This window comes from Dufourea novaeangliae, unplaced genomic scaffold (genome assembly GCF_001272555.1).
Source record: "Dufourea novaeangliae isolate 0120121106 unplaced genomic scaffold, ASM127255v1 scaffold158, whole genome shotgun sequence".
Lineage (NCBI taxonomy): Eukaryota > Metazoa > Arthropoda > Insecta > Hymenoptera > Halictidae > Dufourea > Dufourea novaeangliae.
This window is the reverse complement of record NW_015374028.1, coordinates 7,792-32,250: the sequence shown is the minus strand read 5'-3', so window position 1 is coordinate 32,250 and position 24,459 is coordinate 7,792. Positions and strand designations below refer to the sequence as shown.

The 24,459-nt window shown below is 40.1% G+C and overlaps 1 protein-coding gene across 1 annotated transcript; it reads right to left on the bottom strand.

Moving 5' to 3' along the window:
• Positions 1-7,044: 7,044 nt before the first annotated feature.
• On the bottom strand, positions 7,045-23,921 carry LOC107189392 (inositol-trisphosphate 3-kinase A). Its single transcript, XM_015577917.1, has 5 exons — positions 23,814-23,921; positions 18,458-18,724; positions 15,265-15,473; positions 8,365-8,833; positions 7,045-7,343 (listed from the first exon to the last, which is right to left on the bottom strand). The coding sequence occupies exons 1-5, from the start codon at positions 23,919-23,921 to the stop codon at positions 7,134-7,136; spliced, it is 1,263 nt and encodes a 420-aa protein (XP_015433403.1). The 3' UTR covers positions 7,045-7,133.
• Between the last annotated feature and the right edge of the window lie 538 nt (positions 23,922-24,459).

The window sequence follows — 24,459 nt, the reverse complement described above, 5'->3', positions numbered from 1 at the left end:
GGCCAAGAGAGTTTTGAGCTCGTCGTCGGCTTCCTGCTGTTTCGCGAGCTCCTCTAAGGAAACGTCCGCGGCGAGGTGCAGGGTATCGACGCGCGATAACGAGTCGGCGACGACGTTTGCGGAGCCGGGAAGATGCTCGAATCGCGTAGTAAACTGCGAGATGAAGGACAGTTGGCGTAGCTGACGAGACGACGCCTTGTCTGCGCGTTGTGGGAACGCGTACGTGAGTGGTTTATGGTCGGTGACGACCGTGAAATCGCGACCTTCCAGGAAGTGGCGAAAGTATTTGAGAGCCTCAAACACTGCGGTTAGCTCGCGATCGTACGCGCTGTACTTCCGCTGAGAGGGGGTGAACTTCCGTGAGAAGAACGCTAATGGTTTCCACACGTCTTGGAACCGTTGTTCCAGAGACGCTCCCATTCCGAAATCGGACGCGTCGGTGACGAGGCGTGTTGCTGCGTCGGGAGCAGGGTGATTCAGCAGGGTTGCGTTCACGAGGTCAGATTTGACTCGTGCGAATGCTTCCTCTGCCTGCGAAGTCCAGAAGATCTCACGCTTGTCGTTCTTCTTGGACTCGAGAAGATACACGTGCAAGGGCGCTTGCACTACGGCGGCGTTGCGAAGGCTACGCCGATAAATATTGACCATGCCCAGAAATCTGCGCAGGTCTGCGACCGTTTTGGGCTTCGGAAAGTCTCGAATGGCGTTGATCTTGTCAGGAATGGGTGAGGACCCGTTCTGGTCAATGATATGCCCTAAGAACTCGAGGCTGGGCTTGCCAAACTCGCACTTGGCGAGATTCAGCTGTAACGCGTGCTCTTGTAGGCGTTGCAAGACGGTATGGAGGTGGCGTTCATGCTCCTCGCGGTTCGAGGAAGCAATGAGGATGTCGTCTATGTACGCGAAGACGTAATCAAGGTCCCCGAGGGCGCGGCAAATGTACCGCTGGAACGTTTGCCCGGCGTTGCGCAGGCCGAAAGGCATTACAGTATATTCATACAACCCGAAAGGGGTGATCACGGCGGTTTTCGCGACATGCGACGGTGCGACTGGGATCTGCTGAGAAGCTCTCCGCAGATCGAGCTTAGAAAACACTGTTTTCCCGAAAAGGTTGACTGAGTAGTCATGAAGGTGTGGTACCGGGTACCTATCGGGAACGGTTACAGCGTTCAAACAGCGATAGTCAGCGCAAATTCTCCAACCCACATCCTTCTTAGGAACGAGATAGATGGGACTTGCCCAAGGGCTGCTGGAGGGACGACACGTTCCTTCGGCTACGAGCCGTTGGAACTCGGCTTTCGCGACCTTGAGTTTTTCCGTAGAGAGCCGTCGCGCGCGCTCGGCGACGGGAGGACCTTCTGTCACGATGTGATGAAATACATCGCGCGGTGCATCGCAGTGCGACTGCGACGGTCCTATGACACTAGGAAACTCTGACAATATTTTCGCGAGAGGTAGAGAAGGGTCAATCGACTTGACGCCTAGCAGCGGAGATGGTCTGATCGTGCAGACCGTAGAGATCTGTGATAAAGCATCGATCAATCTGCGATGACGCAGATCGACCAGGAGACCATAATGGTTTAGAAAATCTGCACCGAGGATTGGGTACGGAACCGCGGCTACGCAGAAATTCCATGTAAAGGCACGGCGAAGGCCTAAATTGAGGGCTAGGCGCTTCTCCCCATAGGTTGAGATTTTCGTCTCGTTTGCTGCGTATAGTTTCAAATTGGCCGCGCGTTTCTTCGCGGCGTCGGAAACGGGTAAAAGCGAGAGATCGGCACCCGTGTCGATTAAGAAACTGAGACCGAGGTCACGATCTCGAACATGGAGGCGGTGTAACTCGGCACTCGGCGCGCTTGCCTCCGTGCGGCGAGTGCACTTTAGTTTTCCGGGTTCCACGCACAGGGTTTCGCACAGTTTCGTGCGTCCTTTCCGAACTTCCGGTGGAAGTGGCAGAGAGAGTCCTCACGCGTTCTCGGGCGCGAGCCTGATCTTCCCCGAGAGGGGGTGCGACGACGAACGTCGCGAGACATTCTTCTCACTGCGTTCGCCAAGTCGGCTACTTGCTTTGTGAGAGCATTTACTTTGTCCTCGAGTTCGCGGTTTGACGAAATGCGCGAAGGCGCGGAGGAAACGGCCAACGCGGCGGCGTCGGGAACGCGCGACGGCGCGGAAGATACGGAAACAATGGCTGAGCCGGAGGCTTCCATGACCTCGTCGGCCAGCTCCGCGAACTCGTGGGGATCCGTGATCCGCGACATGGCGAGAATCGCCCGGACTTGAGCAGGAAGCTGCTCTAAGAAAATTGTGCGAATGACGTCGTCGTTGCACGAACCGTCGTTTAGGTTGCGGAGGCGTGTCAGGATTTGAGAGGGCTTTCCTTCTGTAAGGACCTCGCCCTTAAGGAGGCGGCGTAACCGCGCTTCTGCCGACGTCGAGAAGCTTGAGATTATGCGCGTTTTTATTTGCTCGTACAGATCCGGCGTGGTCCGTGGAAAAGGCGCCGGTGGTCGATGGCTTCACGCAATCAGCATCCTCCGGCGGACTCGTCCTCCGAAGGGTCACAGCAGAGAGAGAAATACTGGCTCCTCGAACAATCGCAAAGCTCGTCTCCTGGTGATGTCCAGGCCGGCATCCGTTGCGTGGCGATGTACGTCATGCAGCGAGCGGATAGCTCGCCGCCTGTAACCGGTGAACAGCGTGCAGCGAGCGGACTGCGCGCCGCCTGGAACTCATCTTCTGGGCGCTGGTCTCAGCGAGAGCGTGTGTCGGCTCCCGGGGTCACCAATGTGGTCTTCGTAGAGACGTGCGCCGGCTTCCGGACACGTGCACGTGGTCCTTCGTATCACGTCGGGGTCACCAATGTTGGGTTTTACCAGTACGGGTGACCGGCGTAACTGGAGAGCAACCAACTAGCTCAGAACGGTGTAGAGGACCACTAGGATACCACTGAGTTATAACACGTGTTCGTAAAAGAAAACTTTATTCATCCCGAGATCGGGAGCGGCGGATAGAGACGTGCGTCTCTACCGAGAGTCGGAAGTCGATAGAAGAAGAGGAAGGAGAGGAGGAAGGCGTCTCGACTCTTGGTTATATATGGCCCGAGGTTGGCGCTGCCAACCTTGTTGGGGCAGACTCCCTAGGCGAGTGTCTTGGGGAATTGCGCAGTGGCGCTGATATCCCCATAGTACCAATCGGTCCCATAACAGTGTCCACAGCCCCTGGGTCAGGGCCGCCGTGACACTCTTATGGGCGAGCTGTCGTCACGGAATTTGTTTTACCCTAAACCGTCAGACGGCGCTGAACTCAATGTAGTGACATAAGTATGCGATAGATGGTGTTGACAGCGTCTATTTCCTGTTGGACGCGTCTATCGTCTTCCGACGCGACCGATGCTACCGGACGCTACGCCATATTTTGATTTCGAACCATTCCGGCCGGCCAATTCTGACTTGAGCAATGTTAGTACGCGTGAAAAATTGGTTTTTAAGTTATAAATGATGTAACATCAGTACGACACATATTTCCAAATCCTATGAAGGGTAAGGAACGTTTCAAGGAATGGGTTGTCATTTTAAGTAAAAAAATTCTTGAAATGGATCCTATGAGGGTATACAACAATTTTCGTATTTGCCATCAGCATTTTACAATATACGATATATTATCAAATATATTTTAAAAAAAAACTACAACACTTCAGAATTTAACATCTAAGACAGGTAATGATTTTGAATGTTGCAAGTACATAAAGATCTATTTTATAAAATATAGCTAAATGTTAACATTTTTTCATAGTAATATACCCATCTACCTCTATACCATTTACATCTACATGTACTATAGAAAAACCAGTGGGTCCACCGAACGTTCAGTCAAGTTAGCCACCTTTGAGTCCACAGCGTTGTCTTACACGAACAGGTATTAAGTATATGTGGTTAATATACGAAAAGAAACGCGACCTCCAAGACACTTTCCCATGCAGTTTTACCTTCCCAAAAAGTATTGACCATGATGATGCATCAGCGGCCCCGGCGGACGCGCGCGCGAAGGCGGGAGCCACAGGAGCCGCAGCTCCGGCTCCCGATGTATCTCTCCTCCTCTCTCGACGAGCGGGATCGCGCGCCTCGCGGTCCCGCTCGTCGTCCTCCACGACCTCTCGCTCCCCACCATGGCCGCAACCACGGCCGGGAGCGAGAGGTCACCCGCGTCAAATCCTGTCCCAACCTTGCCCCCCTAACCAATCAGCCTCAAACAACTCAGACATTGCCAATCTTTTTGCCGACCACTTTGAATCAGTATATAACAACTCACAACTACCCCCAATGGACAATTATAAATATAACAGTACATTAGACATCTCGGATCTACAAATAGACATAACTGACGTTCTAACAGAAATAGATAAATTGTCAACGAATAAATCGCCTGGAATAGATGGGATATCGGCTATTTTCTTAAAGAAATGCAAATTTGTACTCTCCAGACCATTCTGGCTCATATTCAAAGCATCATTAAAATCAGGACACTTTCCTCAATTATGGAAAACAAACATTATCTCACCCATTTACAAGACGGGTGAGAAATCCAATATTGCAAATTATAAACCTTGTATCCTTACTGAACACCATGGCTAAAATATTTGAGAGTATTATCGTTAACAAATTAAGCCCATTATTGTCAAATATCATAAGCGATAATCAACATGGCTTCTTAACTGGACGCTCGACCAGCACAAACTTAGCAGTTTTTTGTAATGAAATATCTGAAGTGCTAGATTCAAACTTACAAGTAGATGCTACATTCTTTGATTTAAAGAAAGCTTTCGACAAAGTAACTCACTATGTACTAATCGACAAACTTGCAGGAAATGGATTCGGCGGAAACCTTCTAAGATGAATATATTTGTTACGTCCCGCGTCGCAGTCGTTACTTTATTTATAATTTCGGTTCCTGGCTGTTTTAAGGTGCTAAAGCACTCTGTAAAACTTACCGGAGAAGTACGCAATTAGGAGTAGGGAACGGGAGGGGTAGGAAATCAGTCTCGTTTATGATAACAACGAAGATATATTCTAACAGTCAAATAAATAAAAGATACAAATACATCTTAACATACCAATGATGATGAAGATGAATGATAGATTCGTGTGGCTTTCAGTCGGTTCGATCGGGATTTCGGGTCCTTGAAAGGCGGAAGACTTGCTGGCGCTCGGAGCCGTGATACAGGGTTTAGGCACTGCGGGATACGTTGTCACCGTCTCGGACGTTGCACTTCGCGGTCCGGTGTCTTATAAAACTCGCCTGTTAGGTCGCGCGTAAGCGCGAAGTCGCGTCGCACAAGGAAGAGATATCGTCGCGGAAACCCGAAACTGAACAGCTGAATGACCGTTAACACTCAGCTCGCTGTCGCATGTAAAGTTGAAGCGAAGCGCGACTGTCGAAGAGCGAACGAACTTGTCGTGGCAGAAGCGACACACGAGCCGAAAAGTACCTAGAGTCGAAATACTAAGACAGTCTCCCCGGTTTGGACAATCGTTTTATAGGTCCTTCCCCTCTTCCTTTATTGAAGAACGTGGAAGATACAGGGTAGCAACAGGCTATTGTCGTGGCGGACTTTGGAAAATGCGGATGTTTTCCGCCGGTCAGCGTCTCGAGGAAGGTCGACTACGCGCGTGGCTTCCACGTGTCGCTGAATTGACGGTGCTCGTTCGCTCTTTGCGTGTAAAGGTGATCGGAAAAAATATGCAAGGAAAAGTGGAAATGAAACTACAGGATATAACAAGAGAAGTATGATGCCTAAACACAAATCGATTACTTTGGGGAAAAGACTCCTAAGAACGGGCGCAGAATTTAATTATGGTGCAAGCTGTACAAGCGTATCTGAAAATGCATTTTCCTTTTTTCTATTTTTTTTAATCATTTCTTACACCATGTGAGAAAATTTTGCTTATTTCACATAATAAATGTATTTCCTATCACATATACATTGTATAAAATTATTACTTTCCCTTTTTATGAATTTCCTTGCACAATAAGCTTTTTCAGTTCTCATGATTTCTCATATTGTCTTGATTTCATTGAGAAAATATGAAAAAAAAAACAAACATTTTTCATATTTTCTCTATGAATTTAGACAATAGGAGAAATCGCGAGAACATTTTTGTCAGACTAACTTGTTACGTATTCATTTTTTATTTGAAACACCAGTCACATTACGTCATATTGCAGTTTAGTTGTCCTACTTCCGCAGATTAACTGTGGCGGCGCCAAAAACACTATTACATTTGTTAACATGGAAGTGCCGACCCCCTGCCCGTGACTGCATATCGATGCATATACATACATAATTGCCCCGGTTTCGCTAGCAAGGAATGGAATACTGAAATGGTACGGGGGCTTCTGACGCCCCGAAGCATGGGATAGAAAATTTCATTGCATGTTAGGTCTATTCTTATATCGCATCTGTGCTATAACATAGCCGTAACAATGTTCTTGTAGGTCGAGAATTTTCGAAGATTTTAACAGCACATTTTTTTGCTACATAACTCGATTACTTGAGATATTGTACATAAAAAAAAATACTAGGGTACAAAGTTAAAAAATTAGCAGTTCGTGACATATTTCACATAATACCTTAACCCTCTGAGTACTGGACTCGCGGGGTGTCCGAAGCCGGGATCATTTCTGATTCACATCGGTAGGTTACTATCACAAAGTCACATGGTGATAAATGTTTCACTAAAACTGTTTGTAGAAAAATGCAGTAAAAAATAGTCTTCTACATTGAGTATCGGAATATCAATGTTTTTCAATCTGTTTCGTGCTGCTTCCACATATTTAAAATAATTTGTACGATTGCAGTTTGTCATCTTGAACGCACGAATGAGACGAATGTACAAAAAAATTTGAAAAACACTGAATCGATTGGAAAATGTTCATGAAATTGTCAGTATTACAAATGCTTGTTTATATTATAAATTGTGTTAAAATATTAGTACAATGAATAAAGGTTATTTTCTAATTGTAAGAGAAAGTTAAATATTCCTTGGGTACTTTGTAAATGTAAATAAAAATTATTGCCCTTAAAGGTAACTGTAACAAATCGACGGTGAGGCATATTTACAAGCGACAGGAAACTATGTAGCCTTTGAAAAATTAACTTCTTCTACCGTTGAAATAAGATTGTCGAGACCAAATAAAAATCCTTCTTCATGATTGCCCTGTTCCCATGGCCGTCTGTGTGTCACTCTGAGTCCATTTGGTAGTGCTTGCGTTTTACCGAAGTCAATTAACCATACACCAACTTTGTCGTCGTCATAGATTATAAAGATACTACTTCCAATTATCTGAAAAATTCGATTCAAAAAAACGATTCAGTTTGTTAAATTAAAGTTTTTGTCTACGAATAAGTATATTGTGTTAATTTGATTAACGCATTGAAAGTGACATGCAATTTTTAGTGGGGTTTATCATAAGTAAAATTTTGTATTCATGGTGTAACAAAAATGTTGAAGGACCCGGAAATGGGAGACTCGTGAGGTGATTTAAAATAAGTTTTTCCTTAGCAAAAATGTTATCCGAGGCTTTGTTAACGAGATATTAACGAAAAATCTCGACCAATCAGAGCGCGAGTCTGCCAACCGAGTTCCGGCGGTAACGTTGGCTACGCGCTGCAATTGGTTTCTCCAACATTTTGTTACATCCTGTAGATACAATGAGAGTTTGAAATGAGGTACTTCTTGTTAATAATGTTTTAAGTATTATCAGCTTCTGCTGGATGCTAATTTTTTTTTTCAGAATAATTAATTATACATACTTAACCGAATGGTTATATGTATAACTGTAAGTTTCAGTGCCAAATAATATACTATAGCTTGAATGAAAAAGCGCTATTTATAACATAAATGTAACAAACAAGTAAATAAATTAATTAATAAAATTCAGCTTAGTAACCAAACTGCAAATTAAGACTGTTCCATACAAGGAGTTGAAATTAAGTACAAATAAGTAGAGATAGAGTAGGTTCCAATGACTTTGTTAAGTTTCATACGACATGTAAGACCAACAAGTCGATTTGAAAAGTGATCGAACGGAGGTAGCAGATAACAAATGGTACCACGGAATCTCGGCGCAACGATTATTTTCTACGGACATAAATTCTTGCACACTCTTAGATCCATCATATTTTCGATTGCTTAACGTGGTTTCTTGTTTGGAATAATTTAAATTGATCCAAGTGGAGATTTAGAATATAAATGTATTAATATTAATTAACCCTGATACAAACGATAAAAAATAAATTTTTATTTATATTATTTAAATTAATTTTCTAACAATTATTATTACTTAAAATTTTCTCTTACATACTTCGTGAGTCTTGAAGTACTCGGACTTTTCAATTTTGAATCGAAGATTCTTCAGACGAACAAGCAGCTTCTCGCAAGTTGCCCCACACGTCCCCAAGAAATATTTCATGGTATCGAGGACTTCTTGGTGCGATTTCACCTTCTTTAATGTAATCGGCGGCGCTCCTGGTAACTTCATAGCCTCGATTCGGAACCCGTGACTGCGGGTCGAGCTTTGCTGTTCACGGAACTGCATGTATCGTAATTTTGTCACGGCATGCTGCTCGTTTTCTTGCTTCATTGGAGCGTTAGGATCGACAGCAATCATCTTTAGATAGAGATCCGGTCGAGCAGTTGTCTTCGATACCTCGGACTCAAGGAACGTTCTTGTGCCCATCTTAATGTCCATTACGTGAGGATCGTTGAAGCCGAAAAGAAGATCCTGCAACTCGATGAAGGTCTCACCTTTGTACTCTACTTCTCGGTAGTATCTGTAACATAGTAAATTCGAAGATCAAAACCTTTGAATTTATAATTAATACAACTCGAGCGGTAAAGTTGTATTAGTGTGGGAACGGTCGACCTGATATTATTCTAAACTAGAGGAAACTAGTATATCGATAATACTAGAGATTTCTGGATCGTGTTATGGATTCAAAATGAACTACACATATTTATAAAATAACGGTATAATTAATCAGTCTTTAATTACAAATGTGTCGTGTAGTGTTGTTGCGTAGTAGTAAGTAATAATGAAATATTAAATATTACCGAAATAAATAGATGCTCGGTGTTAACGCACTGGCGATGCGGGGGGTTGTGAGTGGATTTTACGGAATAATGCCAAAGTAATAATTCTAACTGGAATACAAATAAAGTGTTTTTGTGCTTTAACCCGATTAAGTGAACTTTAGCCCGACCTTACTAACGTAATGACCAACTCATTATTTCTTGAAAATTTGCGTTGAAATAATAAGTACAAAACCTTTGTTTATTATATTCTGTTTATGATTAATCGCAATGGCCCATCAGTAAATTTTACTACAATAACTAATTTTGTGTTTATTTGAAATAAAAAGAATATCAACGCGACGCGAGGCTAGGTATGGCAAAAAATGCAAAAACATCGATATATTAATATTAAGTGCCATCGATTGATTACCATCGATGTTACCCGATATATCGCTTGTTGCGTGGGCCCTCAGGGAATCCTGAGTCTCAATGTAATTGAACAGTGAAACGCGATAGGTTTATGGATAATTGTAAATAAAAGGAAATTATAACGATAATAATAAACTGCAATTAAGATTTAAATTAAATTTTGGAACAATATTTAAACTATTACAATAAATGATTTTAAACTAATTATAAAGGAAAAACCGAATTTAATTGACAAAGGTAATTTTATACGTCTTTTCTATTACAATGTTGTCGATGGAATGAATGTCTTCATTTCTCTTCATAGACCTTTTTGTTTAATTACAAAATGTCCTTAGTTACTACTGACCAATCTTATAATTATTCATTTCTAAGATTTATCCTGATTCGTCGATGCGTTTCTTCCCGGTTATCGATAACGAGCGATTTACATATCTACAATGATTTGGGTGCTAGGTAGGAGGCGAAGGCAACTGGCAAATGTTTAAAAATTCGTTTCTAAGTGAATATTGATTATTTCATAATCTTGAAATGCGTTTATTAAAAGGATCTCTAACAGATTTCACACTTCTTCAATCAGTGTCAACTTCACTTTTACCCTCCTTTCCTATCACATGTGTCATTCTATTCAAACTTCCCGCCTCTGGAGCTTATGACATACACCGCTACGTGACACGAACGAGGATTGCAACACGGTAGTAAAACATCAATGTTTCTATTATCAATATTATTTTAAATTCAGTTAAAAGAAATTTTTAGAAGAAAGTTAATTAAACTTTATTTTTCTGGTACACTGCGTAAAAATATTAATGAATTTAACATTATACCACATTTTCGCCAAGGACAAAGTTATTTTAAAAATCACCCTATTCAAGGACTTACAGCTATTTTGAGACACCCTGTATATGTACTTACATCATTAGTTGGTGGATTTAAATTGAGAGTTGGTGACACATTTAATTGTAGGCTAATACTATATACACTTTTAACACTAGGTTTACGGGACGCGTCATTTTGACGCATTTCGAATGCTTTCTAACCTCGAAATTCTCTATGTGGTATACCTATCTCTATAGCTATGCATTAATTTCAGAGATCATAAATTGTGTATTATATAAAATAAGTTGTTTTTTAAAGAAAATCTGCGGGTTCGTTCATGCGTGCCGTGGAGATACCTACACGATAAGTGCCCGTAAACCTAGTGTTAAAAAAGAATTTAAATTAGAAGTATACCGACTTGTTTTTAAACCTTTACCACATATCCTGCAGTGAGCCTCGTGGGCACACAATTTTATAAAATTTTGCCCAACATTGTTTTTGGGAGGTATAATTATAATAAAATGTAAAATAAATAAAGATAATAACAATAATAATAAAGTATAAAAATTGTAATGAAAAAAAGTAGTAGTAATTAAATGTAATATAGATTTTTAAAACAAAACATAATTCGCCCAACTTTATGAAAGTAAACGCTTCTTCGACAATTTACGATAATATTCAGTTGTTTGAACGCATTCGTGGAAAACAACACAATACCAAAGCAGAGATATTCAGCGATTGTCAAATGTTACCGCGTATTCTTTTAAAGTTTTAAAATGGCCCACGAAATCGAATAGATTTGAAATTGTGACCTATTTGAAAATTGGCAAATTGGCCTTTAACCTTGGCTATTCGTCAGTAACGGGTAGACCCCACTGACCGACCATTCTGACCCCTGCGCCCTCCCAGGTGTTCACCAGGGCAGCGCATACACCCAAGGGTCTCCTCCTTCCGACTTACGGGACGAGCGAAGCTAGTCAGTCTGGGGAAACTATCATTCCCTCTACGCCGTCCGCCGAAAAGTGGCACAAAACGCCGATTTAAGAGTTCAGAAGCTTAATTTGGGTGTAAAAATGGAAATTTCAAAACCGAACTTGGCAAGCATATATCTAATGTTCATATTTATTAAAAGCATACAAAATTAATAAGTAATGTTTTTTAATAATGTAGTATTGCTGGATTGTTTATATCAGTGTAGTGGAAATTGGAAGTTTGGCGCCTTAGTGTTTATAGAATCGTCTAGGCCCAGGCCCTTGTGGACCACCGAATCAGCGGAATGATAAGTACGAATGGGAAGTGTGAAAGAACTAATGGGATGCATGGTGTGAGGGAAGCGAGGCCATGTGGCAAGCGTACAGTTTCGTTTTCTGAGAATGCATCTACTCTGTGTGAATGTGGCGTGGGGGTTTTCCAGACTGTATGCGTGGAAAGGGCATTGGGACCTTCGGGTCAACGCATGAGAAGTCAGAGTTGATTGGGGCATTGCGTGGAGAGTATCGTTGAGTATTATATATATACCTTAGTATTAATAAACTTCAATTCCTATTTGTAAACACGTGCACACTTATTATAAAAAATCCCACGATTGAGGGCTCGTCCGGAAGGTTTTTGTCATTATGATTGAAACACTTCTGACATAAGAAATTCCGCCGCAACTGCAGGAACGTTGCCCTGTATTCAGATTGCATAATGTCATTGTCCAAGGGTGTCGTAAAAGTTGACACACGGGAACTGGCGATCCCGGACGATCTCTCTAGAGTTGTCTGGACAGTGTCATGAACTACGAGATAACTAGACTGGTAGCGCTATCGTTAAAATTAACGTTTGCTCGAAGGAAAAACTATTCTCAAAAATGGTACCACGGGAGACTGGGTGAAAGACACGCGGGTCGACTGAGTCCTCGGTATTCCCAAGCCCTGAGACATAGCTGGGCGTTTATCCCCGGCTTTCCCGTCTATCCGATTGAGATAGAACCTTCGTGGTGGCAGTCGTAGCTCCAATATCGCGGGGCAGGGTGCTTTGCATCCACCATGGACTTGCAGAAATTTACAATCGGGCACCGGCCTGCAGAGCCGGTAGACCTTTTAGAAAGGTGCTCGCACCCATTAGAGTGGATACGTCTAGGGCTCATATCCAGACATCAATTCTAATAGTGGGGGCCTTTACCTCTCCGCGGAATCCCCACGCGTTAATTAAGCGTATCCCAATTCTGCAAGCATGGGGGCCGTGTGGATTAAGCCGCAAGGCAGGAGCTGCACGTTAAATCATGACATATGTATCTAGATTGCATACTGTCAGCGAAGGCAATATTATATATACACCATCGAACCATTAATTTGTGGTTAATTGTCGTCATACCACGTACCCAACAAACGGCCCGTCACGTGTAGTACTCGCGTCCGGAAAAATAGTCCCGATAGTCAGTGTTATGACGACATTAAATATCCGTATCTATTCATATTCACAGATTTGCTACCTACATCCTACGTCGGCCGAGTCAAATCCCAGTCTTGGTCCTTCTCGAGCGCACATGAAGGAAAGTACGACATCTGCCGACTATTATTAGATAAGTACATTATGAAGTAAGCCATATTGTACCTAAACACCGAGTTCAAGATATTTATCTAACTTTCAAATATTTACTTTCTGGAAATTATGTTACAATTAATATTAGTACAGTGGACTGTAACTATATTGCTATGGTCGGGGCTGTAGGGGAGTAAAATGGCAATGAGTTCAGAGCCCCCTCCATGCTACGTTTTATCGTACGCCGGCGTGCGCAATTTGTTGGGAGACCGAATTCGTGTGGTCGAAAGTACGTGTGAGGGGGAAGTGCCTCGCGTGGCAATATACTTAGAGTCCACTGTATAATTAAAAGATTTTAAAATCAGCATGAGGGAATGGCATAAACATGGCGAACTAATCAAAAGTAGCCGTCACGTACCCAGTCCTTGATTGTAGTGTCTCTAGTCTATGTGAGACCAGAACCCTAGATCTCTACAATATTTCGTCAAGTTCGCGTTGTCTCATTAGCATACCGAAACTATGTCGATGATTATAAGAGAAGTCTTTGAATGGATTAATTAGAAAGTTGAGGAACATATAATTTAACTATTCCTCAAAGCTTTGTCCAAATTTCAACTCTCCCTGTTAAAAATTAAAGTTACAGTAATTTAAAGAAAAATAATAATCAGGTCTCCTAGTTTCCTAGTCAATGTAGATATTCTTTTCATGTCAAATATCTTGTTTCAAAATTTGTAGAAAAATAGCAATTATCGAATGGTTTATACAGCAATTACATGTAGTCGAACAAAGTGTTTACGAAAAAGACGCCTATTTTTGGAACCATTTTTGGGTGGTTTAATTTAAAAAATTAATTTCATCTGGAAATTTACATGATAGTATAACATTTACGGAGCACCTCTGGGATAAATTAATGGCTTCTTGTGAAAACGAACAAAAATTTCACTCTGAAATTTGGCATATTTTTTGTCGCAATGGAGATTATATTCTCCTAAAATTTCAAAGCTCTATAATCAAATCTCTCCGACTATTAAACAATTGAAAAAAGAGCCTACTTTGACAGTTTTAATTCTTTCGGAACTTAATATGTGGACCGATTTTAACACACTATATCTCATTTTGTAGGTACAGTAGACTGACGTTGAAGTAGCGCACGTTAAAATACCGGTAGGAATACCCCAGATCACACGCATACTCACACGTGCGCGCACCCTACGTTGGTCGCCATTTATAACTGAAGTTTTGATCCAATTGGTGAATTCAGGGCCGTGTCTGGTGGGGGTGCAAAAGGTGCTTCCGCACCTGGCGGCCGCAGACCATTTATTAAACGTAAATTCATTAATCAAACTTTTTTGATGATTTTAAAAATTTTAAACAAAGCAGATCGTTTATTATACATGATATTTTGGCAAGTAAACATAAAAATCAAACCTTTTTTTTATGATTATGAAAATTTTTGACGAACACAAAAAAATTCAATGAAATTAGATTTATATGTAATCTTTGAAACACTAGTCGTATACAAGAATGAACTATATTTATGAACAGCCCAAGATAGCATATGATATTTAGCCATATTTAGGTGGATTAAGTTCATGTAGGTAATTAATGGTCGCTATTTATCAACCATAACATCATTATTATAAACTGTTTCGGAGCTGGTGTTATCCCGTATGGGGAATTTGCGATCGGGGCGGTAGAAATAAACTGACTTTCGGATTGGTTTAATGGAGATGCTCGTAGTTTTATTTAATATGAAAAACTGTATGCACTGATCTCACATTAATAAACATAATAAAGCACAATTGACGTCTCATGGTGGCATAATTTAACGGTTATAGCTTAAAGGCTATGGTCCACGTGTGTGGTAACGATTTGATCGGATGAAAAGAATGGTAAAACACGCGGTGATCGATGTACGATTATAAAGCAACTATATGAAAGTCAGAGGTCACTGGAAAACACAATAACGATCTGATTATCGCTTAAGAAGGGGAACTGCGCACCTGACCGAATTGCGGGCCACACGCACGCGGTAACGCGCTCGCTTTAACTTTTTTCTTTAAAATCATTGCGTTTCTTTCTGCATGCGAAAAACACGTTTCTCAGACTTCGTCGAATTCTTTTAACAATGTTCCCCAACAATTCACATGTCTCAAACATATACATTTCATTTCCTGACTTGAACTTTGATTTCTTTTCTTTAAAATGGTCTTTCCAACCATTTCGTGGGAAAATTAACTAATTAGAATTATTTTTTAAAATAGGGATTTTGCAGGCTAATTCGATTGGACTATAAGCACCAGCAGTCTGGTAATAATGGTAATTTGAGCAAAACATTAATTTCTGGATCTAATAAAAGTTTCGTGAGGTAATTTTCAGCATAGAGTAACTTCAGGTAACCCGAGGAACGTCTGCTCACCTCGGTATGCAATCACGTAATTCTTTATCTTTGCTAAGAGCCTCGTAAACGATTGTTTCTGTATTCTCCGTCCCTCCAGTTTTCCTTTTCCAAACTGTGCCGGGACCGGCTGGCGCGAAACCATCCGGATGGCCTGATAATTGGAACCAGGATTTCAATCTGTTCTTCAGTAAAACGTCACTGGCTGGTGCCGTTAGATCTAAAGCGTTCTGCAAAGAAACAGCGTGGACGTGTAAGTCAGCTTTAACATTGTACATGAAAACGAGTTGATGAGCAATAACAGGAATACAGATTTCCGTCGATCACTGTCTGACTGATTCTACACGATTTTTGTTCGGGTGTCATCACCACCACTGGGGAGTGGGGGGCGTGGAACCGGCCAAGCGCATACTTTCTGACCCCCCCCCCACTCCTGCTTTCATTGCCGTGCCTCGGACTTCGTGCAAAAAACGAATTTAGGATGGTCTAAAGCATTTCTGCCTGTTCGAAGTTTGGACGAGTTCTGGACGATAATCGACGGAAGTTTATACAGGGTGTAACAAAAAGGTTGAAGGACCCGAAAATGGGACACTCGTGAGGTGATTTGAAACAAGTTTTTCCTTGGTAAAAATGTTATCCGAGGCTTTGTTAACGAGATATTAACGCAAAACCTCTTCCAATCAAAGTGCGAGTCCGCCGGCCGAGCACCTGCGATAACGTTGGCTACCAATCGCAGCGCGTAGCCAATCTTACCGCGGGAACTCGGCCGGTATACTCGCGCTCTGATTCGTCGGGGTTTTTCGTTAATATCTTGTTAACAAAGCCTCGGATAACATTTTTGCTAAGGAAAAACTTATTTTAAATCACCTCACGAGTCTCCCATTTCCGGGTCCTCCAACATTTTTGTTACACCCTGTACTATGTATAAGGTCTATCACTATTTGTTTTAATGAACTGGTAATTCATTTAAAATTCAAAATGATACTACTTCTCTTTAAAAAAAGAACTGAAGGGATTGAAGAACGAGCGTAGACATTATGGAAACAGCACAAACTATCGATTTCCTTAAAAATAAATATTGCATTTGACAAAATATACTGCCTGTGACGCGTTTATAAATTTAGATTATCTGAATGAATTTCCATCTGATTTTTGTCTAGAAATTACCATCAAACCTTTGGTGAAAGTTTCAGAATAATGCAATGAGAAATAAGACAGTATTTCTGTTATATTAATGACGGAAGCATTGATGCTTTAATTTAGAAAGAATAATTTCGAGGTTAAAACATGAGAGATTTTTGAAGCCTGAACATGGGAGATTTACGAGGTACTGGTTTTGATGCTCCAGTGATAGCTGACACTTGTAATATTTAGCAAACAAGCATTTTGAATTAATGTTCAAACAACTACTCCGGTGACGGTTGTTTGGACATGTATATATTGGTTCAACAAGAAATATCTTCCTTTTCTATAATTAAAATTCTTATACATGTGCAACGAAAACGCAGCTAACTAGTCTATCACTTCTTATTCTATTTACAATAAAATGGACCGGAAGGTAAAGCTGTATTTGTATTTGGGTTGCTGAGAGGTAATACTGTGTTTTTTCAATAAATGCTGGGTAAGGTTGATTCTATAATAGTTTTTTTCTTCATCCCCAGTACTGTTTGGGGGAGGGGGCTGCCATAGAAACAATCCAGTAAATAATGTAACACGTCAGCGGCTTCCTTTTCACAAGCCGACACACGGGCTGAAAGTTTGTGGGAGCCAACAAAAGATTGAAAGCCTGCGTATCGGTGAAACAATACAAATGCAACGATGACACATTTTTATTTTTGATTATTTTGTCCTACAAAATTTTATTGACATATTGATGAGATTTTTCTAATTAAAATGACGTCATACAAAATATAATTTGGATCGTTTCTAATTTATCAGAAACGATAATGAAAGATAACTATGAACCTAATTAAGAAAATAATGAAGAGTTATCGCTTCTGATAAATTAGAAATGATCCAAATAATATTGTGTTTAGTATCATTTTAAATAAAAAGGTCTCAACAATATGTCGATAAAATTTACACGGTCATTTAGTCCTTTCCTTCACCGAAAATTCAGCTCTCACGCGTATGCTTACTTCCTTTGTTTGTACGTGTGAATGCAGTTTTCGGCTATTATCGATTCGGTAAAATTATCGAATGAGTCAACAAACTGTATTGTCTGAATTGGCTATATCAGCAAAATAAAATTTTTAAATGAATTATTATCGAAACTTAATCGTCATTTTAGATCAATATTTTCTCTGTTTCAATTTAACGACAATGGCTATTTTTGTAATGACACTTTGTCATTACAGAAGCTCATCAAGCTGTTAACCCCTTGCTTTAAAACAGCGAATCGGACTCGTGGTAACGATACCAAGACGGATTCAACAAACAGAATTAATATTAATTTTCTTTGAGTCAAAGTTAAATACAGTGGACTCTAACTATATTGCCACTAAACATATTGCCACACGAGGCACTTCCCCTTCAAACGTACTTTCGAGCACACAAGTTCGTTCTCCCACCACGTTGCGTACGCCAGCGCACCAGTACGATCCAGCTTTTGCGCATGCGCTGAGACCGAGGCTATGACGACAGAACTTAGTATGGAGGGGGTTCTGAACTCATTGCCATTTTACTCTCCTACAGCCCTGATCATGGCAATATAATAAGAGTCCACTGTACTAGTTTGCTGACATTAATATTTAACTTTTAGAGTAAATGTACAATTGAAATAAGTAGACGAATTCGTTTTATTTCTGGGGCATTATTGATGATAAAGTAATTCTGGAGACCGCAGACATCAAGAAAATCATAGGGCAAGGGGTTAATCAGAAAAAAGTGGGCCAACCCGTCATTTATACTCGGCTGTACCTTCACTTTTCTTTTTCATCTTTTTATGCTTTCACCTAAAGTTTAATGGATTTCATTGTATCATAATGCTCGTATAATTTATACCTTACTTGTATTTATCTACTTTGTTAATCTTTGATCGTGTGTACATGAACGTGTATAATTGAAAACGATTTGGATTTTTGTAGGTTCCCTGTTAGCTACTAAATTGTCGTTAGTTGTAAACAGTATCTTTTTTTATTGAGGGTTTATTTCATGACCATCTTTCGTACCCAGTTACTAAAGACAAATTTTCAGGATCAAGAAAAGCCATTACCAGGGCTAGAAATTTTAACGAGAGGTCCTCTTCAGGCATGGTGGCATCGGAGAAAACCATAGGAAATTGTTCCATTTTCTGGATTGCCGCCAAATCATTTGGAGTCTCGGGTTGAGCTCTGGTCGAGTTAGACCTTTTCGAGCCCACAGAGGTGCTCCTCCGCCAATGACGGAAGACGCTGTAAGTGCTGCTCGAGGATGCATTTTTCTGTCTTCGGTGTTCCTTCTGGTTGGAAGTATGGTTCACCTGTGATTGCTCGTTCGAAGGCTGCAACCAAAGAAATCTACTAAGAATTTAATCCAGTCGACACTACTGCGCGTCCGTGTTAATTTATAAATAGATTATTTTCGTTGATTAGACCATTCAACAAATTGTAACTTTTCTTCGGACTTGTAACATTCAATAGCAGTTTCTCATAGATTTTTGTGCCCTGAATGCGACTCTGCAAATGGTTTTTCGCCAGCACCCTCACTTTTTGAGAAAGGGTATAACAGGATAAGGGGGTCAAAAGTGCCCTTAGATCAATTTGAATTTGTAATATACAATTCGATAGCTTTTCAAGAAAAACAGTTTGTGCTAAGTTTCAACCCTCTATTATCTCGACTAGGACGGTCGTAATAGAGAAAATTCGGATTATCGGTTTTTCCTCTATTTTCCCTATTTAATGACGCGCAAAAATTCTGTAAAAAATCTGATAGGCAGTATTCATCGGGGCGCGTGTCAGAGATTTTTTTGCGATTGTTCAGTTGAGTATCCTAGTTGTGAAAAATCAGAAGTGATGAAAAATATTTTTTCTTATTGAAGGTTTAATGGCACCACATTTATCCTTTTACAGTATCAACATATTATCATAAGTAGTATCCTCAATTTTTTTGAGATTTTTTGGTAGAGTGCGCCGTAGTTTACTTAGCAGTACCAAGTTTTTCATAGGTGGAGTATCTTCTAAGTTTTCAAAGTTAATTATGTTATTTTTATTAATGATATTGAAATAGTATGGAATAAAATACTTTTATTACATAAATCAATTCTTCCAAACATTCTGCGTAATAAAGTATTAAGGTATTATGTGAAAAAGGTAATAATTCGTGACATATTTTAAATACAAAATTTTGAATATGTCACGAATTGTTATGTAACTCCTACTCAACCTACAAGAAAGTTATTATTGCTATGTTATGATTCCTCTGATAGTATTTAAGTACTGTACTTTCTGATCGCTTGATGTGAAATGAAATTGCCACCAAATATTCATACAGTTGTCCGCGAAGTTGTTGTTCAAATAAAACATTTAAATATGTCGTTGAATTCGTCTTCAAATGTTTAATAAGACAACAGTAAACTAATATGTAGTTCCATTGTAAAAAAGTTACATTGGTATTAGAATCTATGTAAATAACAATAGTAGAAAAATTCAAATATTCTATTAAGTTAACTTCATGAAATCAAACAGTTTTCATATGAAACATTTCTTCGCATTTTCAATGGTTACAGAAATAATAGCGTGTATATAGTTAAACCGGATATTCTGTACATATTATTTGACCATTTTTTCAGTTTCTATGGTTAAACACCTTAAAGATATTTTACGATATCTTACGTTCCGTGCCACAGTGAAAAAGGCAGTACGTAGCCAGACAATCTTTATTTCGTTCTTTAAGGGGGGAGACTCCGTGGCCCGTGTGCTGTGTCCGTGCGCTCACACAATCAACGGGAACCGTGTATGTATACGCGATACACGAGAGAGACATTCGATTCCGTAGAATCCAACTTCTGCCTCGACAATTGCACAAATGCACTTTTCACTGGTATAGAACTCACGGGTAGACTTCCCTACAGGGTGGTCTGGTCCGTATAAACACCAATAAACACATTTTAATTGAAAGAATTAGAATTTTAGAAATTGTGCGATTGTGAAAGACGCCGATGAAGCACACAAGATGGCTGCTCAAGTCACATTTTGTCAAATATCACACGATTTAGTTGTTTTCTCGTCAAATGCTGACCAGACCACCCTGTACACCACTGTCACACTATCGTAGAAATCCGATTTTTGTTAATTTATCACTTGTGGAAGGCGTAAGTTGGATTCTACGATTTGACGCGTCCAGGCTCAGGAATATACACTGGTATAGTTCAAGGATTCTCCACTAGCGGCGCTTATGGTATTTGTCAGTCACTTTGGCCATGTTACCACCGAGCATCGATAAAACAGAGGGAAGTCGGTATATGTAACCTCGCAACACGTGCTGGATCGTATCAATTGTTTTGTTACGCTGTTGCCATTCGACAATTCTGCCCATCAGGAGAACGATGGAATACCTACGGCTTGTGGCGAGATTTCGACTCTCGCCGAACATAGGAACAGAATGGTGCGACTGAAAGAGATTCAAGAATGAAGCAATACTTACGTACTAATGTGTGCAACGATAAACCTTTTCTATTTGTACTTGCAATGATGCTAATTTTTTTTATTACATACGAAATACTTGAAATGGCATTCCCGAGAAACAATAGTTATTTATCATTTATTGACCTAATTAATGCAGATGTTATATACTTAAACATATATTTCATAAAAAGATGCAAAAAGAACACAATTAATCGCATACGCTTCCTCAATCTTTTCATTTGTCAACCAGCGGAAATAGATTTTGAACTAACAACGATTTTTCGACTTTCTTGTATACAGGGTGTCTGTTTTATCTCTATACAGTCAAATATCTTTTAAGGAAGTGATGTTACGAAAAAAATGTTATAACAAAAGTTGCTTGATATAGAGGGGGGCGTTATGTGGTGTAGATCCTTTTTTTGTACCTGGTATGGTGAGAGAGATTTCAAAGTCAATTTAATTTTTTTAAATGGAATGCTATATTTTTTCATACATAATATGAACATAACTACATGGTAGTGTATGTTAAGACGAGTTCCATACGCTCCTAGCAAAGTCATATCCTTTCATGGAAGGTCGTAAAATTGTGAAAACCCGTAAGTCGGAACACCACACGTTCTTCACTGTCGCGTCGGCCTGCGACGCCTGTTTCACCTCGTATGCAACTGGAACAAGACAGACACAACTATGAGAGAAATTTTTTTCCTTTGAAGAAGTTGCAATCAAGTAAAGCTAGCAAACAGTTGAAGGCTATAAATTAGTGACGTTTATTTATACTTACCAATGTGTTAAATTTTGAATTATTGAACATTTCCTTTTATGGATACCCCTTCCACGCGACCTCCATTGTTATAAATGCATTTTTCCAGTCGTCTGATAAATGCTGCCTCAGTATTTTTTAACATTTCTTGTGTTATTTCGGTACATGCATTTGTGATTCTTCTGCGTAAATTATTTAGATTTTCAACAGGCATTTGAAACACAATACCTTTTAAGTGGCCCGAAAGAAAGAAATCACAAGATGAAAGATCCGGGGACCTTGCCGGCCAGTTTACAGACCCACCACGTCCTATCCACCTGTTCTGAAATGTTTCATTTAACCAATTGCGGGCCGCCGGAGCGTAGTGAGGAGGAGCACCGTCGTGTTGAAACCACAAACTGTTCCTTAAATTGAGTGGCATTTCTTCTAAGACATTCCACAAACGCGTTTTCAGGAATTGAAGGTAAACTACACCATTAATGGGCTGATCGAAAAAATAAGGTCCAATTAATTTGCGGTCATGAATACCGCACCACACCATAAGCGATTGACGATACTGGTTATTATTCTCTTCGATCCAGTATGGATTTTCTGTAGCCCACATTCGCGAATTTTGGTGACATAATAATTCATTTGTACGGAAGATACATTCGTCCGTTATCATTAATTGCCTAGAGAAATCTGAATTTACTGCGATTTTTTCGGATACTCATAAAGAAAATTCAATACGCGGTCCGAAATCGTGAGGAAAAAGTTTGTGGAGAGTAGTTGGCTTGAAGGCTTTTAATTTATTTTTTTTTAATATTTTATGTGCTGTCCATTTGGATATACCACCATTCGCAGCCAATGTCCGAATAGATATTCTTGGATTTTGTGTAATAGCAGCCAATACATTCAGTTCATTACTATCCGTAGTAATGGAAGATCGCTGTCTTTGCCTTATAACACTTCCAGTACGTTTAAATAATGAAAAGATATTTTTTATTGTTGTCGGTGTTGGTTTTGGTCTCATTGGATGTCGCTTATGAAATTCGGCACTAACTTCTCGATAAGATAAATGTTCATCACCACTTAAAAGCACTAATTCTACTTTTTCTTCAGTCGTAAAGAACATTTTTTATCGAAGATATTCTTTTCACTACAAAGACCACAAAATTTACTGTTGATTGTTTGAAGACTTGTATTAAACTGGCCCTGCAATTGTCTTCAACAATACGTAAACTGCTGGCATTTTACGAGGTCAAATAGACCGACGCGACAGTGAGGAACGTGTGGTGTTCCGACTCCCGGTTTTTCGAAATTTTACAACCTTCTATGAAAGGAGATGACTTTGTTAGCAGTTCATTGAATGCGTCTTAACATACACTACCATATCCTCTATGAAAAAATATAACATTCCATTTAAAAAAATTAAATTGACTTTGAAATCTCTCTCACTATACCAGGTACAAACAAAGTATCTACACTACATAACGTCCCCCTCTATACCAAGAACCTTTTGTTAAAACATTTTTTTCGTAACATCACTTCCTTAAAAGATATTTGACTGTATAGAGATAAAACAGACACCCTGTATATGTGCACAGGGATAAGGAAGGAAGGACTTGAAGGATTTAAAAAAAAGTACGATCTTCATATTATCAAAAATGTTTCATTTACTGAAAGTAATTGTTAACATATATGGGGAGAATGCCCCCACCACCGCGCCGACCTCCCCGCGGGCCACCACGCCGGCCTCTGCGCGTGCTACCGCGCCAGCCACCACCATACATAAGTTTTTTTAGTAACTTCTTTATCTAAAACAGTAAAATAAAAATTAGATCTTATAATAATACTCGTACATTTATATCGGTGGTTGGGCAACTGTTTGCTCACCATCATCGGAAGGAGAAATCCAGCCGCGCGATACTCGTGATATCGTTCAGATCAGTTGCGATCGTTGCCTCTGATATTTGTCGCAATTCACGCACGCACACACACATTCATTCTTGATTGTTTTTTGTTAATTACGCCAGCTACGTCGTGAATATTCTAGAATCTAGAATACGGAGTATTCGCGAAAAATCTGATATACGTCACATGCACGCACACACACGCGTGCACGCACATAAACGGTTCTTTTTCCATCCCTGATACAAATTGTTCGATATTTTTGCTTCCCACATACATATGCATAATAATAAAGAAAAGTCAATACTTTCACTCACAATTTTTATATCCGCCTCCTCCTCTTTCGATTCCTCCGCCACCTTTTCCTGTTTGGGTGCATCTTCTTGTGACCCCTTTTCTCCTTCTTCGGTATTTGCTATGTCCATTTTTTCCATCTGTAAATAAAATAATTTATGTATATTTATATGATAAATATGTACTGGATTATAATTTACAGTATTACAATACTTACTTTTGCTCGTTGCAATTACTCGATTCTAAATGAAGCGCGTCCCAGTGATGCCAGAATCGTGGGACGCTTTACCCCCACCATTCCCCCACTCCGACGTACCATCGTCTCTCACTATCGCCTTCCACTTTACGTCCACCGTACTGGCACACACAAGCATATCTCAGCCCTGTCCGTGTGCACTACCCGTTCGAGTCTTTCCGCCGACAATTGGTACGTCACTTGGCAACGTAAACAATGAGGAGACCTTGGAGCTTGGAGACCCTCGTCGTATCTCAATGCGGCCGTTTTACTTTTTATTTTTAATTATTTTGTGATTTCACTTTGTAACCTCTCAGTAAAATAAAAATGTGAAAAATATTGATTTGTAAGGCATTCAAAAAAAAGAAAATAAATGTTTTCCAATTCAGTATTTTAATTTTTTTATATATACGTACATGTTATGTTGTATACAC

Excerpts from the sequence above, each read along its gene's own strand:
- LOC107189392 (XM_015577917.1), bottom strand. The coding sequence starts at position 23,921 with ATGGACATAGCAAATACCGAAGAAGGAGAAAAGGGGTCACAAGAAGAT. Across the intron at positions 18,725-23,813 it reads AGGAGGCGGATATAAAAATT|CCTTCGAACGAGCAATCACA; the intron begins GTGAGTGAAAGT and ends CTTTGGTTGCAG. Across the intron at positions 7,344-8,364 it reads AGTACTTCAAGACTCACGAA|ATAATTGGAAGTAGTATCTT; the intron begins GTATGTAAGAGA and ends CGAATTTTTCAG.